Source organism: Colletotrichum chrysophilum, assembly GCF_026319265.1.
Source record: "Colletotrichum chrysophilum strain AFK26 chromosome Unknown scaffold_60, whole genome shotgun sequence".
In the NCBI taxonomy this organism is placed as follows: Eukaryota; Fungi; Ascomycota; class Sordariomycetes; order Glomerellales; family Glomerellaceae; genus Colletotrichum; species Colletotrichum chrysophilum.
The window spans coordinates 14,237-33,552 of record NW_026517347.1 but is presented as its reverse complement, the minus strand read 5'-3'; the positions used below and the strand labels follow the sequence as shown (position 1 = coordinate 33,552).

The 19,316-nt window shown below is 49.6% G+C and overlaps 4 protein-coding genes across 4 annotated transcripts; 2 read left to right on the top strand and 2 right to left on the bottom strand.

Annotated features, from left to right (window-relative positions):
* Positions 1 to 5,193: 5,193 nt before the first annotated feature.
* Positions 5,194 to 6,434, bottom strand: COL26b_007397 (uncharacterized protein; the record flags this gene model as incomplete). The annotated part of the gene is made up of 3 exons (XM_053180189.1): positions 5,194 to 5,361; positions 5,421 to 5,557; positions 5,618 to 6,434. 3 exons carry the CDS (start codon positions 6,432 to 6,434, stop codon positions 5,194 to 5,196), a joined length of 1,122 nt encoding a protein of 373 aa, XP_053035798.1.
* Positions 6,435 to 8,640: 2,206 nt separating this feature from the next.
* Positions 8,641 to 10,584, top strand: COL26b_007396 (uncharacterized protein; the record flags this gene model as incomplete). The annotated part of the gene is made up of 3 exons (XM_053180188.1): positions 8,641 to 8,847; positions 8,920 to 10,502; positions 10,557 to 10,584. The coding sequence occupies 3 exons, from the start codon at positions 8,641 to 8,643 to the stop codon at positions 10,582 to 10,584; spliced, it is 1,818 nt and encodes a 605-aa protein (XP_053035797.1).
* Positions 10,585 to 12,351: 1,767 nt separating this feature from the next.
* Positions 12,352 to 13,209, top strand: COL26b_007395 (uncharacterized protein; the record flags this gene model as incomplete). Its single annotated transcript, XM_053180187.1, has 3 exons — positions 12,352 to 12,459; positions 12,542 to 12,562; positions 12,628 to 13,209. The coding sequence occupies 3 exons, from the start codon at positions 12,352 to 12,354 to the stop codon at positions 13,207 to 13,209; spliced, it is 711 nt and encodes a 236-aa protein (XP_053035796.1).
* A 2,343-nt stretch (positions 13,210 to 15,552) lies between these two features.
* Positions 15,553 to 17,927, bottom strand: COL26b_007394 (uncharacterized protein; the record flags this gene model as incomplete). Its single annotated transcript, XM_053180186.1, has 6 exons — positions 15,553 to 16,295; positions 16,344 to 16,463; positions 16,560 to 16,703; positions 16,772 to 17,030; positions 17,089 to 17,651; positions 17,705 to 17,927. The coding sequence occupies 6 exons, from the start codon at positions 17,925 to 17,927 to the stop codon at positions 15,553 to 15,555; spliced, it is 2,052 nt and encodes a 683-aa protein (XP_053035795.1).
* Positions 17,928 to 19,316: the final 1,389 nt, after the last annotated feature.

Here is a 19,316-nt window from a genome sequence, read left to right as displayed (position 1 = left end):
TCGGATGCCAAAGGAACTCTGTTAACTTTCTCGTTTTCCGTCGCAAGATACTATGGTTTCTTTCAAATTCTAGGTACCTACAAATTTTATTGACAAGTGCTCTCCTTATGGGCCTCCACTTCGCTGACTGATGATTGGTCAAAAGAGGAAGCCATATAAGCCTTCTGATTGATGGAGCGAGTTCTGCATGTCAGCGGCTGCTGAGAAGAAGGAACCATTTCTAATCATTCTACTGGTCAACGTGTGGCGTTCTTTTTGTTTGAGGTCTCATACTCAGGTGGTCGGGCAAAACACCCCTGCAGTTCACCTGTTTCTGAAGCCGGGTCAGGCCAATCTGCGTGCAAGAAATCACAATTGCAGTAGACTGGATCTTGTCCACGTCACAGCCTTACCGCCTCCCAGTGCGTTGGTTCTGGTACCTGATGAACTTTCAACCAGTCATTTTTGACGTGGGCGCGCGGGTCCAAAAAGACCACTGCAGAGCCGAAGCGGTCAATGAAACCGGGGTGGTCTTGTTTACGGTCAACCAGGGAATGACAGGAAAAATAAGCTCATGACAAGTTACCGACACAGTGGTTCGTGTAAGATTGCCTCGAGGTTTACAGGCTAGACCTATTGCATCAATCCATGGTGATCGTGTTATTCGCCGGTGAACCGCCAGGATTTGCGGCTACTTTTGGACACCGCCTCCCAAAGCCAATTGCTCCGTATGGGGCGTAAGCACTAAGAGACTGCATTCCGCAATCTCTCGGGATTGTTTCATCTGAGTGAGCCACTGCCAGTCACAGTGTGAGGCAAATTCACGAAATGTGTCGATTGAGTATTGAAGTGCCAGCTGCCTGCGTCGTACGTCTCGCATCAGAGAGAAGCGCTTCATCTGAAACCCAGCGAAGCTCGGAGGCCTCTCAACTGCCAAACGAAAAATGTGCTACGCACCAATAGTATTATCATCTCAGTAAGGCGTGTCTGTCAGCCATAGTGGGTCAAATTTGTTGTGTCTGTAGGCGCTCACGGGACTACTATGACGATGTGTACGGCCTATCTGGCAACCAGATCTTAATTTCGGCTCCATCTACCTTACGACACCTATAGTAAGGGGCTTGATGCGGCCAGATGACGGGCCACAACTTGACTTCGAACGCCGACGCGGCATGAAAGTTAGCCCAGTACGAAAGCACGAATTGTGTGTTCCGACCTCCCACAACACTTTTTCAAAAGAACCGGAGAGATGCTCTGTGGGTCACGAAGCGCCTTTGCATACCGGTAATATCAAGGAGTTCAGCGGCTAAGCGCCTGCCTCTTCTGCTTCAAGCTTATTTTAAGCTATCTGATGTAACATGGAACCCGCACGTAGGTAGGCTACATTTCATTTTGGTCAATTCATATAAGATCCTTCTTATGTCCATTTAGAGGATTCACCGCTTCATAGTTCCACCATCATTCGCTATTTCCGACAATCCTTTGAGGACTAGCTCAATTCTCGGCAGTCCAAATAACTCATCACCCCATCAACATAATAAGAAACAACATGAAGCCCTTCACTACTCTTCTATCTATTCTCAGCCTTTCCACCATCGCATTGGCAGCCGAATGTGACGCTTATGGGGACGTCATATGGACCACTTATACAGTCACGGCAACCGGAGTCGACAACAAAGATGCTGTCTGCGCGGAGCTCCTCGATCTGACTCCTTGCGATGATCCTGGTGCGCGTGATGTTATCTGCGGCGGACTGGACGGCAACCTGGAATGGACCTTCACTGTCACTCGTCAACCCAACTGCGACCTTTGGACACGAGGCTTCTGGTCTGGCACTACACAGAACCGCTATGGAAGTGTCGAGTGTCCACATGTATCGCTGAATCCGGCTCCCGGTACATCTACCAGCGGATGATCTACAGACTATCCGTTCGAGGCGGTCGTCTGGTCACGCGCTGGCGAAGAGCTTAGGGACTGAGCGTCCGTACATTCTATTCAGATTGGCGGTGAGGAGACGAGGAGTCTCCAATCAACGTGGATAATATTTCCTCCTTGCACATGGCTGGGAACTTGTAAGATATGCGGTGAGAGTCTAGCCGGAAGGAACATGAGTGTTGTTTTCGTCATCAGTGAGGACAAAGTCACGAGATATCATGAGGGTCATTGAAAAGAGCTGAGGTCTGAAAATAAGAATCATTACATCATCTTGTACTTGTTTTTGACCTGGGCTACCGCAACTGATCATGCGCGAATTGTGTATCGTAAATGACCACAATAATCTGAGGACATGATTTGAGGGTGTGGCTGGATAACCTGAACCTTTCAGCAACTTTTCCTTGAAATAAGTCAGTTTCTATTGGATACTTGCAGTAAACTTCCAATATTCAATCGCAGAATAAACTGCATATCGCGCCAGGCCTTGGTGACAGTTATGAACCGTGGCCGGCAAGCTGGTGGGCTCGACGGAGTAATGCTCTCTTTTTTTTTTTAGAGAGGGCGGGTTTATAATTCGATAATCTTATATTGGATGTCAATTTTACACTCGCTAATGGTGTAAACTGACTGATTCCTTGATGATGTATCACAATACGGAGGCATGCTGGTTAAGCGATAAGTCTGGATATACGCACCTGCCCTGTGAACGTGATTGCGTAGCTAGTTTCGACGTGTACCTTATTTGGTGTAACTCATCCAGCACGAGTTCCAAGACCACGAGGGCATTTCACAAAGGGACGGTTGCTCGTATCTTCAGAGTCAAATTTTTATTACACAAGTCAGAGGAGAAAAGCCCGCGAGATCCTTTAAACCTACACTTCATTTTCGCTGATGATTATTCGCTCAAATTGGTCCAAATGGAATGGGATCCTAGCCAACTTCGTTGCCTGTGATGGGGCGATTTTCTAATATGGGAACGGTGCCACTTTTGGGATTCGAAGGATTCACCTGCCCCTTTTCTGCGCGGGTGCTGGGTTGTCATGTTTACCCCATCAACTTCAACAGTCTGCAGACGCGAAAGCTGTTCCTACCAAGTTGCGTCGTCAATTTGATCTCTTCGTCACTGGCCATTCATCTTCTCTCAGAAGTGGTAGTTCTTGGGTAACGCCATGAAAATCTTGCACTTCTTTGCGTTGCTCATCGCAGCTTCAACTGTCGATTCACAACTCATACTCACATGGACGACCGATTACTCAAATTTTCCGAATGCGAAGATTGGCCCCGATGGCCCATGGCAAGCTGTCATGGTGACGACCGAAAAAGACCGAATACCACTGTGGCCTAGTGGCTCGAGCTATACGGAGATGTTAATGAACGAAGTGGGCGGGAGTTGGAGTCCTAGTTACTCTGCGAAGCCATTGAATGGTAGTAGTGCGTACTTTGACACTTGGCAAAGCTACTTGTATACTGGAGGAGATTACTTTGGGGAGGTCTACGTCGACAATCTCACAATCGGTTATTCACTCGGAAGCAGCGATCTGAACTTCAATGCCACCATTAGTGGTGGTAACAAGTGGATGGATGTATACGCCGGCGCCGCCAGCGAGCCGTCAAAAGTAGGATTTCTTGGTCTGGGACCACAAAAGTACCGCACACAGCCGCATCAAGCAGCTCCTGGTCTCTTGGAGCAATTGAAAGCAGAGGGAAAGATCGATCGAGCAGCATGGAGCCTTCACATTGGCAGCGCGGCACTCAAACTACCTGGGTCATTGGTTCTTGGCGGCTACGAGCAGAACAGAGTGCTTGGCAATGTTGGAACGTTCTCGATGGAAGTTGGCTTTCCACAAGTTTTCCTTCGAGACGTGTTCATGGGAGTCGAAACTGGGGAAGCTTCCGGATTTCCTGCAAGATCGAACGGCAGCTTTTGGGTCGACCCTGGAGATACGAACGGCACAAACTACAACGATATCCTCCGGGGGGCAACTGGATCTGCTACAGTCATGCCTAACCCCGTGTCTCCCTATATCTATCTTCAACCGGGGATATGCGAAGGGATAGCGGAAAATCTGGGACTGCGGTTTCATAATGACACTGGCCTCTACTTGTGGGAGTCAACCCGCATCGGCTCGGTTGGTGATTTCATCAATTCAACTGCCTACCTTGGATTCGTTCTGTCGGATAAGACGGCAACAAACTACACGATCAAAGTCCCCTTCAAGCTCCTCAATCTGACTCTCGAGCCACCCCTGGTGGAATTCCCCGTCAACTATTTCCCTTGCAAGTCAACAGATTCCCGAGCTTCGAATGCTGGTCAGCTAGGACGGGCATTTCTGCAGGCTGCATTTATGGCTGTTGACTACGAGAAGGGGGTCATGTACATTGCTCAGGCCCCTGGCCCAAGCATTGAACAGAGCGTTGTGCAGAGGTTCGACGACTCCGTGGTGAAGTCTAACTCGGCCACGACATTCCAGACTACCTGGAGCCGGTCTTGGGCGGTACGCTCCACAGTCACAGAAGATGCCGTCGAAGATAAAGGTGTGACGAAAAGCGGGATTGCAGGGATCGCGGTCGGGGCAGTCGCTGCCGTCGCGGCAGCATTGTGGATATGCCGTCGTCGTAGAAAGCGAAAACAAGGTCCGTTGGCGCCAGCCGATGTCTTTGACAAGGCAGTGCTATGGTTCACGGAGGCAAGAGGCAATTTTGGAAGAAAGTCCAGCCCGAGCAACACAGGTTCCAATAAAATTGGTGGCGTGGACAGAAGCCATGCGATAGAGCAGAAAATTCTCAGACAAGGTGTGAATGAGTTGGACTCGACACCTACACCAGCAGAAATGGAAAGCTCTGAGATGGAGCTCCGAGAGTTGGATTCTGTGTCGAAGCCCGTGGAGATGGACGCATCATCTCAAGAACGTTTTGGGTACAGCCCGGTCAGAAGTGATGCTCCGGATGACAGCGTGGCGCACGAGCTGCCAGCAAGCACTCCGAGACGTTAGAGAGGCTGGCCGAACGTCCTAAAGGTGAAGGAAATACGATGGTGAGCAAGTATGAGAGAGAGCCAGGTACATATTACTACGATTCCCCCTCAGTACAGTGTGTTTAATCAATTTATTGAATCTCTGCAACCTGATAATCAGGACTTTCTCCATACAAGTACTAAGTATGTCTGGCAATGTATAACGACAGTTTATCTCTAATCATCTTCAAAATCTACAGTTGTATCTGGAGACAGACTTCTACTTCTATTCAAGTTCTCGGGCGTTACTCGTGACGAAAGTGTACTTAGAAGTGCATAGACGATTTGAACACGCGCATCTCGGTCCCTACTGGTTCCGCGAATGGATAAGAGTCTCCCTCACACTCTGCGCCGGCTTCGGGCAGAGTTCCATTCTGGAAGTAGGCCTTGATGTAGCCTTTGGTGCACTTGGATGGTGCGGCAAGAGTTGTGTGCTGTTAATGATACGTTAATGAAATGATACTGCAACATCCGCGTGCATCGGCATACTTACGCCATATGAGTTCTGGACCAAGACTGTAGAGCCAGGAAAGCCGGCGCTGTTGTTGCGGGCGCTAACTAGAGGCGTGATGTTGTCGAATTTGTTGGCGATAAACAAAATAGGATGCTTTGTCTTGCCCTCGAAAGGTCCTGTAGCGTGTTTAGTTGACGGACCTGCTCAAATGGGCTACCTTAAGTCAAAAAACCTACCATCAAATCTCCATCGCGGACGGATGTTTCTCTGGTTGCAGGTAATAGGGAATGGGACGTTGATTGAACCAGTAGCTGGGCTGAGCCCAATCAACTCTTCTGACTGTCTCTTGACCTCCTCCAATGTCAGGTCATGCACTGGTGGATGATCAGCACACATGATGACTGGAAAAGCGTCGGGTGTGCCGTCCAGTATCTCAGGGAAGGGCTCAAATGGAGACACCGGCCTCGGGGCGCAAAGCGGGGCAGTTGAGGGCTTGTTGGGGTTGTAGTGCTCGTAGTAAGGCCTTCCATCTCTCCTCTCCAGAGCAGCGAGAATCTTGGCAAAATTCTCAAACTGGTACTGTGGCTCATAGAGAACGGAGGAAAGGAGGATCTTGACCTTCGAGTACGTTACCACAGACGGCACGTCTGGTCCAGTCTTCTCATCTGCATTGATGACGATGGGAAGCGCCTTGATGTCCGAGAGGAGCTTGTTGAACCTCTCCTCAATCGCTTGCGAGGATGTTGCGTAGAAGGCACATCTGTCAGGGCCGGCCTGGTAGCAGAACTCGTAGAAGGCATACAAGACCTTATCCGTGTCCCTCAAGAAGTTTATGTGCTGGGAATTGAACCACTCCCTGAGATCCACGTTGCCATCGTTGACCATACGCTCGACTTTGTCGGGGTACATGGATGCGAAGACTCCTCCAATTATCGTGCCGTAGCTAAAGCCCCAGTACTTCAGCTTGTCGTATCCAGTCTGGTGGACTATCTCAAGCATGTCTCGAACGTGAGATACGGTACCAATATGCTCAAGAATACCCGAGCCATTCATGGCATTCTCACATGCCTGAGAATACGCCGCCCCTCTGACAAAGCTTTCAGCTAAGGCACCCTCATGAGCATCGGGTAGGCCTGGGTCTTGCATGCCCCAAGTTTGGCGTTTCTGTGGGGAAGACCAGCACTCAATCCGGGGAATAGACGCGCCAACTAGCTTGCGTTAGGTCCCGGAAGACTTTACTCTTAGGTCATGTACAACTCACTGCCTCTTGGGTCGAAGCTGATCAGATCCTAAAAGATAGGTATTAGCATGATATCGGGCGTCAACCACCTATCCGGGAGTTACAACGCACATGGTTCTCGCCGATAATCTCCTGCAAGTATTTGCCGTGGTGTTTCAAAGACCAAACTCCAGAGCCGCCGGGTCCCTAACCTAAAAGTTAACCCAGCTGTCTGAAGTTCCACGCGATATCGCTTACACCAGGGTTGAAGAACACGGGGCCTTTGTAGTTGGACTTGTCTGTAGCACGTATTCTAGAAACCGCAACAACAACTCTGCGGTCATCGGATGGTTCCAGCCAATTCATAGGGAGCTTTCGGAGCCAATTAGCACCACCATCTTCTCTTGAAGGGAACTTGAGAACTGACATCAAGTCTAGCACAGTCAAATCCTCCGTCTTCAAAGCACTCATGCCACTCAAGGGTCCTGCTTGGCTTGATCTGAAGATTGTAGTGTGTTAGTACTCAATGCTCACGGTTTTATCACAACTCATTACGTACGCTTGACCAACTCCAACCTGCGGAACCGTGGGGCTCGTGAGCCTGTCGGTGTGTGGAAGTAGGCCATGGGGACGGAACGAAGCTACCCTTGAAAAGCGCCACCAGCCCGAGAGCCGAGAGCGCAGCAGCGGTGACCGCTGCCTTGCACTTGGATCTGGGCCGGGCCACTTGAGTGGGAGCCGAAAATTCGACCGCAAGTTTAGTGTCCATCTTAAAATCGATGAGGATGATATTGCGCTTGCAGTCCCCGCCCGCTGTTTTAGGAGAGGCACAAGAAAATAAAAGGGGAAAAGCAGAGCACCAGCCGGCTCAGAAGAAGATATCCTCTGGCTGACTTGTTTTACAACTGGTCTATTCTGTGGGGGTCCTTTTTTCCGGATCGCTGACCATGTGGCCGGAGACAAGCAGATGGTGTACCAGGTGTCTCGCTTCTTCGGGGTTAGCGCATCCTTCGAGCTTCTTGGCCCATGGCCCGACTCGTACAAGTCGGTCGGGAGATAAGAAAGACGTTCGAGATTGCCTACTTGAGCCACGCTTGCATTATCTTTTTCATCTGATTATCTGCGTCTTGGCTATCGGCAGAGTGAAGAAGGTTTCTGCTGCACGGAAAAGAACATGCCCCTGTGTCAGTTCCTGGCCGTCTCAATTAGCCACGTTTACACTTACTCGTTGAGATGTTTCAACGTTCTATCTTTGATGTTCAGGAGCTCCCAGTACTTCAGCGATCCTTGAGCCGGGTTCATCGACTAAATGCCAGTCACCGCCGACCGGGACCCACGACTCCATCTTGGGTGCCGGGCCCGCGTGCTCCATTCTCGAAGCCGCCATCGGCCGTTAATGTCGGCAAATATCTAAATTGCGGCGCAATAAGGGTGGATTCTCCCGTTCGGCACCGCTCAACAGATCTAATTTCCAGGGTCCATCCCATTGACGACCAACCTTATCGCAAGCTATCGGTTCTGGAATGCTATCATTTCATCATGCCTCGGGAAGCATGGATGAGTGACACGAGACATGGAAAACAATCCCACCAAGTATCGGACGAGTCGCAACGGCTCATGAATCAAACTGCTATCAGCAATGTTATCACAAGACCATGTACGATGACAACGTCTTCATTGTGATAGGTTGGCTCACCCCGCGCAACCCCGCGCTGCCTCTGAGTCGAGCGGTAGATAACAACAGCGGGATGTCTTCCCGGGCCGCACCAAACTCTGTCTGGACGGTTGTCGGTTGTCAATGAGCCGATCCCTGTGATAGGTGGTATCTGCGCATCAACGTGCCGCAGACTGACTTCTTGTTGGGAGGGCGGGGATCGTCTCAAAAGGCAACTTTGGGCAAGGCGCCGGCATGCTTACGCGCAGTCTTGACTCAAAGTTTGTTAAAGTCGCCGCATCTTTCTACTCGGACCGCGAACAGTTCGTCCGCAGCCCGACTTCAATCCGTCTTTCCGGCACCAAGTAGCCGAACGACGAGTCGCGATGCGCTTCATCACTTCGTTGAAAGGCCAGTTCCGCTCGGACTCTCGGCCGTCCGAGCAAGCCGCCGACGATAGCATCACAGTTCCGCGGACTGCCAACGACGTGGAGGCGGCTGGCAAGACGGATGACGGGGTCGACGACCCCGATGCCGACGACAAGATTAGGTCTTCCGAGCTGGTAGAGTCCGGAGTCGGCACGATCGAAGCAGTACAGGCAATATGGGGAAAGAAAGGAAGATGGCTCGTTATCACCGGGTTGGCTCTCATTATGATTGTGTAGTACGTGCTCAATACCGATTTTGTCCATGAGGAAAAGCTCATCCGTGATAGCGAATTCGACAACACCACCGTTGCTATCTACAATAACTATGCGACGTCATCTTTTTCGGCACTCTCCAATTTGGCAACACTCGGCACAGCTAATGGTATCGTCTTTGCCGTCATCAAGCCCCCAGTGGCAAAGGTATCCAATGTCATTGGCAGAGGACAGACATACATCATGACGATTTCGTTCTATGTGCTAGGCTACATTTTGATGGCTTCCTCTCATGGCTTCGACTCTTACGCCGCTGGGGCCATTTTCTACACTGTCGGCCAGTCTGGGACAAACATAATGAATGATATTGTCATCGCCGACATCACTACGGCAAGGTGGCGTGGCTTTGCTATCAGCTTTTCGTTCTTCCCTTTCTTGATTACTCCGTGGGCAGCAGCATTCATCATCGAAGACGTGGTTAGGCCCGGTGGCATTGGCTGGCGCTGGGGAATTGGCATGTTTGCAATTCTCATGCCCATCGGCGGCGCATTCATTATTTCGACTCTGCTCTACTTCCAGCGGAAGGCAAAGCAGGAAGGCTTGGCGCCATCTCAGAAGATGACATTGTACAGCTTCTGTTCTCAGATTGACCTTGGCGGCTCAGCTTTACTGTCTGCGGGTATCGCCATGGTTCTACTGCCACTGACACTCGCTGCTGGAAGCGCAAGTGCTTGGCAAACCCCATACATCATCGCACTTATCATCCTGGGCGGCTTTATCCTTATTCTGCTACCCATGTACGAGAAGTTCCTGGCAAAGCATCCGATTATGCCAGGGCATTACTTCCGTAACAGGACAATCGTTTTGTGTCTTTTTCTCATCGCTAGCGATTCCATCGGATTCTCTTGCACTCACACCTATCTCTACTCTTGGTCCACAGTTGCCCGTGGTTTCTCCGCGCGGGATGCGACATTCTTTCAGTATACTAATGGCGTCATGCAATGTGTCATGGGCATCATAGCCGGTCTGGCCATGGCCTACACCAGGCGGTATAAGTGGCTTCTCATTTCGGCCGCAGTCATTCGTATGATCGGGTACGGTGTCATGATTCGCCTAAGAGGTGCAGACAACTCGGTTGCGGAGCTTTTTGTCGTCCAAATCATTCAGGGTCTAGGCTCTGGCATCATGCAACTATCGGTCTTAGTTCCTGCCCAGGTCGTCGTTCCTCACCGCGAGATGCCACAGATCACCGCTCTAGTCATCTGCTTCTCCATTATTGGAGGCAGTATTGGCGCATGCATAGCCGGGGGCATCTACACGAATACATTCAAGCCGGCTTTGTACAGGTATCTCGGCAACGGGGCCTCAAGACAGCTTGTCGATTCGCTCTTCGATTCGATCGTTGGAACTGCGCCTGCGTGGGGCACTCCTGAGAGGACTGCGATTAATCATGCCGTAAGGAATGATTCCATTTCAATGTTCACACAATCATCTCAGCTTACCTCTCACCAGTTTTCCGATGTTATGAGATATATGGTATATACAGCCGTCGGAGCTTCGGCGCCAGCGCTGGTTTTGTCCTGGTTTTTGCCTGACTTCGAGCTACCGTAAGTTATTATACTGTCTACTCTCAATATTCTCCGTTGCTAATTCAACTCAAGTGACCGAAATAACCTGGTAGAAGAGTAATGACGTGGTTTTGAGGCCTAGGATTTTGCTTACTCCCGCCGTACATCAAAAGTCGCTTGCTCATTGAACCCAACAAGCGATGTAGACTTTCTTGTTGACAACACATCATTCACACTCTAAGTAATACACACTCTAAGTATCACCAAAAGTCGTTATGAAGACACTTGCATTCACCGTTCAATGGTTAATGCTGAGATGAGCGCGGGCTTCAGCCCCTGAAACCTCCATGTATCGTTAGGTCAGTCATAGAAACTGGGACGATGATATTGTTTTTTGGAATCCTCATCACGGCTAGCCAACGTAAGCTGAGGCCCGTCAGGCTATGGGCGGATCAATGCGGAGGCAAATGTGGCGTCTGGCGGCAAGGATTCGGTCCAATCTTCCACTCAATCCGAAAATAAGTCAAGACCGAGACAACGGAAGATTCCACTGCTCCGAACAAACCATCGTCAAAAATATAAAGTCACAATGCCGTTGATTGGTGATACTAGCTCCATTTATCTGCATATCCGAATTGTTCATGCGCCGCTGAAAGTTGGTCCGATCTTCACACCCTGGGATCTCACCGGCATTTGCCACCGTCGTCAGATATGTTACAAATCTCAAGTTCAATTGCCATAGACGACGAATGTGCCGACATAATCTTTGCTGATGACTATTATGCTTTCAGCAAACACGATGAAGTATATATGTGAGGTGCCATTTCGCACGGAGTATCTTAAAATACCTCCCGAAACCACCCGAACGGGAAGCACCGCACCAACGCCGCGCCGGCCCAGGTAAGCGCGCTTAGTGTTTTCAATTAAGCTTCTTAGTAGCGCCATCCCGCATCTCCTCTCTCGCACGGCTCGTTTCTATTTCCACCATTTTTCAGCTCTCGCACTGTTGATTCAGGCGGGGTGGCTCACGGATGGGGTTGCTTTGGCATAACATCCTCTCAGCTGGGAGGCGCTTCCTTTCCACACTACCGGTATTGAGACATCGGGCCTAGAACACGAGCTCACCTTGCGATGCTTTTTAATCAATGTCCGGGTAATCAACTATCCATGTCACTATAAGGGCCATCTGGAGTGCGGAGTAAGACTAAAGAAATCTCATATTACCCACGCTCTTGTAGATATTTCAGTCAGAGACAGTCTATCTGTCTCGTGAAGCTCGTCGTTCCGGATAACATTCGGGCTCTAGGTGACAGACCACTATCTTAAGATGGCACTGTCAACCACTTCCCTGGTTCTATTCAGGACACCTTTTGTTTCAATTCCAGGTGGTCTAGACTTTTTCCAACTCTGAGGATCAGTGGCGCTAACCCGAGGTTTTCGCCAGATTAGGGAGCTCGCGTGGCTTTGCCTTGAAGTTCAACGCTGAGCAAAACTTGTCTAGAACCAAAATCTCGGATCTTCTAGCTGATCCCGGAAAAGCTTCTGTTTGCCATGCACTAACCTCCACCCCACACGGACGAGCTAAAAGCATCGGCCTCGATTTGGGGATGCTTAGGCCTTTGGTCTTACAGAACGCGCTAGATTCTCACGCAAACGCTTCGTGTTTTCAAAGATCCAGCATCAATTCCCTAGCCGACTGCTCATCAGGCTCGTCAAGCAATGAATCTCCTGTATAAAAGAGACTTGAAATCCCCTGCCAACAGGTTTTTCTTATTTTCATCATCACACTCACTCTCCAGATCACACTTCTCTACAGTCTCTCGCTTAAAACCCCACATTCGCTCAAAATCACTCTCTTTTACAAGAAACCTTTTCAACAACTATCAAAATGCATGTCCCTACTTTCGGTCAGGTTGCCACCGTTGGCATGGCTTTCTTCGCCGCCACTGCTCTTGCTGCCCCTGTCGCTGAGCCTTCTCAGGGTGGGCTTGTCGAGGTGAGTACATCCGTTCCAAGGAATCCTCATTGGTTCCAGCATTGGTATACAGAGCTCTTGGCTAACGTCAATTGACTTTCAGGTCCGCGCTGAGGGTAATGCGGTAAGTCTGAGCTCACCATCATTTCTATGTCTACAAGGCTGTTTGTAAGCTAACAATCTTCATAGGCCATGACTGGCGCTGAACTCGTCACTCGTACTTTCTCTAAGCAGTGCAAGCGTACCTTCTGGAACCTCAAGGGTAACTGCAAGGATGAGCAGTATGGTAACAAGGGTGGAAACAAGGTTGACGTCTGGGGAAACAAGAACGGCGGCGGCGACAACGGTCAGTCTGGCAACAAGGGCGACAACAAGGGTGATCAATGGAACAACAACCAGGGAAATGGCAAGAACCAGAAGGATGACGACAAGTACAACCAGAAGAACGATGACAACAACAAGAACAAGAACAATGGCGACGATGACAACAAGAACGAGGACAAGGGCGATCAGTGGGACGACAAGAGGAACGACGACAAGGACAACAACAAGGGCGGTGACAAGGGTGTCTGGGACAACAAGGGTGCCAACAAGGGAGGCAACAAGAACGACGACAAGTATGGCAACAATGGAGGCAAGAAGGGCTCTTGGCGCCGCCAGGAGACCGAGGAAGTCGACAACCAGAATGTCGACGGTGAAGATGTTGATGGCGAGGATGTTGATGGTGAGACTAACGGCGTTGAGGTGGAGAACGCTGATGACCTCAACTGAAGTCACTCTGCTTCAAGTCGTGGAAAATGACCTTGACTACGCCACTGCTAGTCACTGTTGTTTCCTGCACGACTGAGCCTCAATCACAATGAGGTCTGAATCTCTACTGATTCTCAATAATCCCTAGTCCCTGACTGTACTTAAATGCTATGTAGCTTGATCCTAATCCCACATTTGAGTTGCATATCAGATAAATCAGATTTTCATATGTGCACCTATAACTCGAAGTTCTTTCCTCCATGATTTCATGAAAATCTAACACTACAACGCTATCATGAAGCCCATCAACGCCAATAATGAAGCTCCCAACCAAGGAGAGCATCGATAGCCTGTACCTCCAGAGTCCGTGTCAGGGTAGAAATGGGTGCCATTATGCTCACAACTGTAGCTTCCTGTGAATACAGGTCTTCCGCCTTTCGGAGTGACATATTCATCGCCCAGAGCTTTGCACGAAAAGGCTTGATCATAAGAATCAACCTGAAAATCTTCAACTTGAGAGTACCCCTCGAGTAGACCATTGCTACATAAATTAATCATCAGGTCATGCTGAGTTCATTTGGATTAAACGGAAGAACTCACAAAAACCCCGTGGACCATTTCGAATCCTTCATGACGAGCTTATCCATGTTCCTTTGAGGCCATCGCCAAGCGCCAGTGGATTCGTTGGTAACGGAGTCAGTTGTGTTGAAGTCCATTACTAGAGCCGGATTCTCCACGATGTAGATAGTCCCCGCATCGTATCTTCCACTAGCATCACCGTAGTTTCTCCAGTTTACGCCGTAAAACAGGTTGACCAGTTGCTGGTTGTCGCGGATAAAGAGGTAATCGCTAACCTGAAAAGGGATATCCAGGCGAATCAGGCTACACCTCTGCACAGACAAATGCCCAACTGAAGACGGAGGCTCTATGTATTTCAAGCTTCGGACTCCGTTCAGAGCTAAAGTGTTGATCTTGCTGTGTAGTCTGCCTTCCACGGGAGGCATATCGAATGTTACCTCAACTTCCCTATCGCTACCATATCCCGTAATATCCAATCGATCGATGTTATGGGCAGTGACGGTAATTTTCTTGATGTTTTGACCATGAATGGAGATGATTCCATAGTCCCGATCTTTGTTGAAGACCCAGTCAACGTTGTCGATGTCTGTCTCGTGAATTCTGATGTCTCCTGACCTTTCTGTTATGGCGGGAAAGCCGGCTGGACCCCATGTGATGTTCTTAAGGCCATAAACCCCATCAAAGAAAAACGAGCCTATACGAACCAGACTCGGGAACGATAGTGATGGTACATCTGTCATCGTGATGAAAAGAGTTTGGCCGACAGTCTCCAACAGTGGGAGCGAGTCTCGCCCGCTAGGCGAAAATGACCCTGTAACCTCTCTAAGTTTTGGAGCGGAGAAAGAGGTATCGTTGTCGATAAATAGAGTCCCGTTCACTTTGACCAAATTCGGTAGTGAAATAGTGACGTTACCAGATTCCCCAGATTCGGTGGCCACGTAAAATCTTCCAGAAATCGTGTCGCAGTTGCTCAGCAAGTCGGCTTCATCTTGCGAGCGGATCAACTCTCTTTCCAATAGCTCGCCTGAAGTCGCACAATCCAGTATGGTGCACAGTCCTTGTATACACGTCAGTAGCGTATTCAAGACAGACATAGGAGTTGCTCAACTCCGAAGACCTACCGAGGGTTATCAAGCCTGCCATGAACCAAATATTATGCTTCATTGTCGCAGACTTCTTTTCCAGATCCTCGCAAGCTTTGCTATCGAGGGCAGTGCCAAGAAATAAATGTACAGGGAAACAAAACTTTCACAGTATGCGTTACTGCCCTAAGGGCCATAAGTGGTTTTCTATTGAACGCCGCGACCTCGGCTTGCTGTCACAAGATGCGGGTGTCAATTTCCCTTGCGGCACAGCACGGCACGGCGCGTTCGATTTTCGTCATCTTCTGACTTGCTAGGCGCGCAACGCCATTCAAATATGCAAGCCAAGATTTGTTTTCGAGTCTGACTGGATCATATGGTAAGCGAGATTCTCTCGCATAACCAATCCCTGCCCAGCCAAGTTTGTTTGATTCATCCTGATCCTTCCTCTTCAGTTGCTCTGTGAACTGAAGCAACTGAGACCAATCACGAGCAGGATATCTGCCGTGTTTTCTTTCCAAGCTGGTCAGGAAGAACTTTCGCTTCTAGGGCACTTTTTGAACAACGATCCATCGGTAAAATGATGCACAGTTGCTTTTTTGGTCATTCCCCCTTATTTTCAAAGCAGACCACAAGTTCTAAAAGTATAAGTGCGCGTTTCCTTTTGATTTCGTTCCATTCCTGGCCTTTAAAATCCATTGTATCAGACGCACACCCTTCGCATGCCGTTTGCCCATGGCTCCTTGACAGCCTTCTTTACACCGAACCTTTGGCTCAGAACCACCCAAGAGCCGGTGACAACCAACTTTCTAAACGACCGCGGATCAGCCTCATCTCCAAAACCTGTCTCCAGCCAGCTTCGCGCGTCCTCCCATTCTATGAATCCCAAATTCTCAATGCTCTCCTTGGTGATCAGTCGCTCCATCATCTGATGCAGAGGGCCACCACGAGGCCATTTGACAGGAGCCGAATAGGGGTGCTTGCGCCGTTCGTACAGTTCCTGTGTAATAAATGGCTTTCCAGCCTCTTTGAGAATCCACTTCTCGCTCAACGACTGTCGCGCTGCACTGAGATTCTTCCACCAGAGACTCGCGCCAGTGCCTACAGCCTCGCCTTCGGCCTGGTTGTACGCAATTTTGAGGCTTGGAGGCAGGGCATTGACGTACTCGGCCAAGTGATGATCCAAGAAAGGTGGCCGAGCCTCGACACTGTGCGCCATTTCAGTGCGATCCCCCAAGCAGGTTAGGATCATGTTAGCAAGCGGCGATTTGGTGTAGACCCAGAGAGAGGAGTGCAGTGGGTGCCAACTTTCGTCCATCTTCTTACGGATCTCAGCCGGCACCGAGGCAGCAACGGTCTCCCTCATGTCTAGGCTTGCGTACTTCTCCTTGACCCAAGGCGCAAACAAGTCTTTGCTTGGTTGCCATCTCATGGCATTATTCCCAACTGCGAGTCCATGTTGAGACTTATCCTTCCAGCCATGGTCGAACATACCGATTCTGTCGAACATTTTCGTAATATCTTCCGTCATCTCTCGATGCATGCCTTCACGCACCTCGTTGTTCTTATTTAAGGTAGAAGATGGCCATGCATGATCCGGCTCCAGAAGAAAGTCTGGTAACAGGAAAGGGTAGCCAGCAAAGTGTTCATCTGCGCCTTCTCCGGTAAGGACAACCGGCACACCATACTGCCTTGGCAAAGTAGACAAACAGAACTTCCCCACCGTGTTAAGATCAAAGTGGTGATGCTCAACGTGATAGATTGCATCAGCAAAATTGTTGGCCAACTCGGTTTCGTTCATGTCCTTTTTGATGATCTGCACGCCCAGCCATTCGGCTGATCTCTCGGCAATATCTGTGTGAGGTGTCAGCCAGTTCAAGAATCCCTGGACAACTGCTTTTTGGCACTAGGAATGTACTAACCGGCCTCATTGAATCCCGATGTTTCCGGGAATTGAATGGTGAAGCATGCTATTCTCTTTGTTGCATCTTGGTTCCCCAGCAGAACGCCTTCCTCGCGAACCAATTTGGTCACTATGCCTGCGATAATTGACGAATCAATACCACCTGAGAGATAGATGCCAACAGGCACATCAGCGCGAAGGCGAAGCTTGGTCGCTTCTATAATGCGTTTCCGAACTTCCAAAATGATTTCATCAAGAGTGCGATTCTCTACGTCATGCTGGATTGGATGTCAGTGAGAATTTTCACGGTTGAAGACGGCGTATAGCATCACTGACCTTATCTTTGTACTCCGGGTCCCAATATTGGTGGTGTTGAATCTGACCGTCCCGGGAGATCTCCATCCATGTCCCAGGGTTCAATTTCCATACGCCCTTAAATACCGTGTTCTCGGCTTGAAGAGAAGATCCGCTGATGAGACCATAGACATTCCACTCAGGTTGCCAGCCCAGAGCTAGGAAGCCTTTCATTTCTGAGGTTAATAGCAAGCGTTTTCTGGCATCCTCTCCGTGAATGGTCCAGAACATGGGCTTGATGCCAAATCGATCCCGGGCGGTAATGACGCGGCCGTCTCTTTCATCGAAGATGACGAAAGAAAACTCTCCTCGAAGATATTCGAAGAACCCTGGGGCGCCATGGATCTTGTAAAGGGCAATTAGGACTTCGCTATCACAGTGGCCTTTGAACCTGTACCCATGCTCCTTGATACATCGCTCCCTAAGGGCGTCATGATCGTATATCTCTCCATTGACAACCGCATGGATCTTTGCATCGTCGCTGTGCATGGGCTGCACTCCATCTGGGGACAGATCGTTTATTGCAAGGCGTCTGTGTCCCAAGCCTATGTGTAGAATGTTAGGCTCTTTTCTCAGTTCGAGGGCCAATCACACGTACCTATAGCCCCATCCTCACTGATCCAGATGCCGGACGCATCAGGGCCACGATGAACGATAGTCTCGAGGCTCTTCTCGAGCTGGCTGCGAAGCGTTTCGGCATTGCTTCTTTCACTGTGAGCATGCTCGGCTTTTCCGTTGGTGCCATTGGTACCATTAGTACCGTTCACTCCATTACTAGAAGCCCCTCTTCTGAGAGTGATAGCCGCCGTTATTCCGCACATAATTCGATCGTGTATTTGAAGTGAGGTGGAGAATTCAACGGTGAAACGAAACAAACAAATTCCGGATTTGCGTTTCTTTGAGAGTCATGAACACGCTAGTTCCGGAACAATCGGCTGTGCTTGTGCGGGGGGATTGTGTGAAAGGCCCGAGGGAAGTCAAACTCAGCTCCTAGACGGCGGGTAATAGGCATACGTAGAAGACTGAATCGTTTGCGTATTCTTGAAAGAAAAGGAGACAACTACGCAGTTCAATGACCGCTTACTAAAACAACTTCGTGATTACATTGCCTCTTTTACCTCATCTTGTCCGAATCCAATGCAACATTGTACGATTGTCCACCGAGGTGTCGCAGGCACCACAGCCAAGCGCATTTGCCCAGAGTCTTGGCTGGTACGATGCCTTCGCCAGAGCGGATAATCATAGAGTGAGACGGGGTAGCTGTTTCTTTTACGTACTTAGTTTTCACTTCGGACGGGCGAAGCGAGGCTCGAGCAGCTGGAGAATCATGCCTAGCATCTGGAAGGCGGGACTGTAAACCTTATTTTAACCAAGGATCTCATCTTGAATGAAGCAAGCGGCCCGCAAAGGAGCCGGGGAGTTAATGACTCTGGCCGAGACGGTCGCTTAGCTCTAGCTGACTCGGTCCCGGTGGAGGGGGGGTCTTAAGCAACGCTACCCCGCTACATATTTTTAAAGTTTGCAGGGCGCCAGCGCTCCTAGTTAACAGTTGGCCGTTTATCCTATGACAACTAGCACATCCCTTGTTCTTATGTGCTGAGGATAGCAGCTGGCATTGGTGGTATTTCGTCAGCCTGTGACTTCTACCCACGCTGCTACAGTGGGCCTGGGATGGTTAAACGGCAAGTTAAAACATTCTCTTGAAATCGTTTCCCTGTAGGGAAACTCTAGGCGAGGTTGCGGCTGTAAGGCCGATACATCATCGTTCGAGACCACAGGAACCCAAGAGTATCATCTAAATTTGGGACGAGAGGTCCCGTACTAAATTGAACATCACATATGCGATGGCGGTGAGCGTCGTCAACCGAGACACGTCGTGGTCTTGTTACGCTGACCGAATCCCTGCAATTATCCACAACTCTATTATATTGTGACCCTGTCTTGGCTCACTGAACCGCCATTTTAAGCCGTTTTAGCCTAGCGCCATCGTTCCGGTGCCCCTTCTGGAAGCCTACCAATAGGTGGTGATTAAGCTGAAGACAAGCGAAGGCGATCATTAAGTTGCCTGCCGATACCAAGTCCATCTTGCATGGTCTTGGAACGACATTTGACTGCAAGCGCATGGGATGTGGTTTCATCGAAATGCAAAACATCTCTTTGTGATATTTCTACAATGTGCAAAGAAATGATAACCGGATGTTCTATGAACT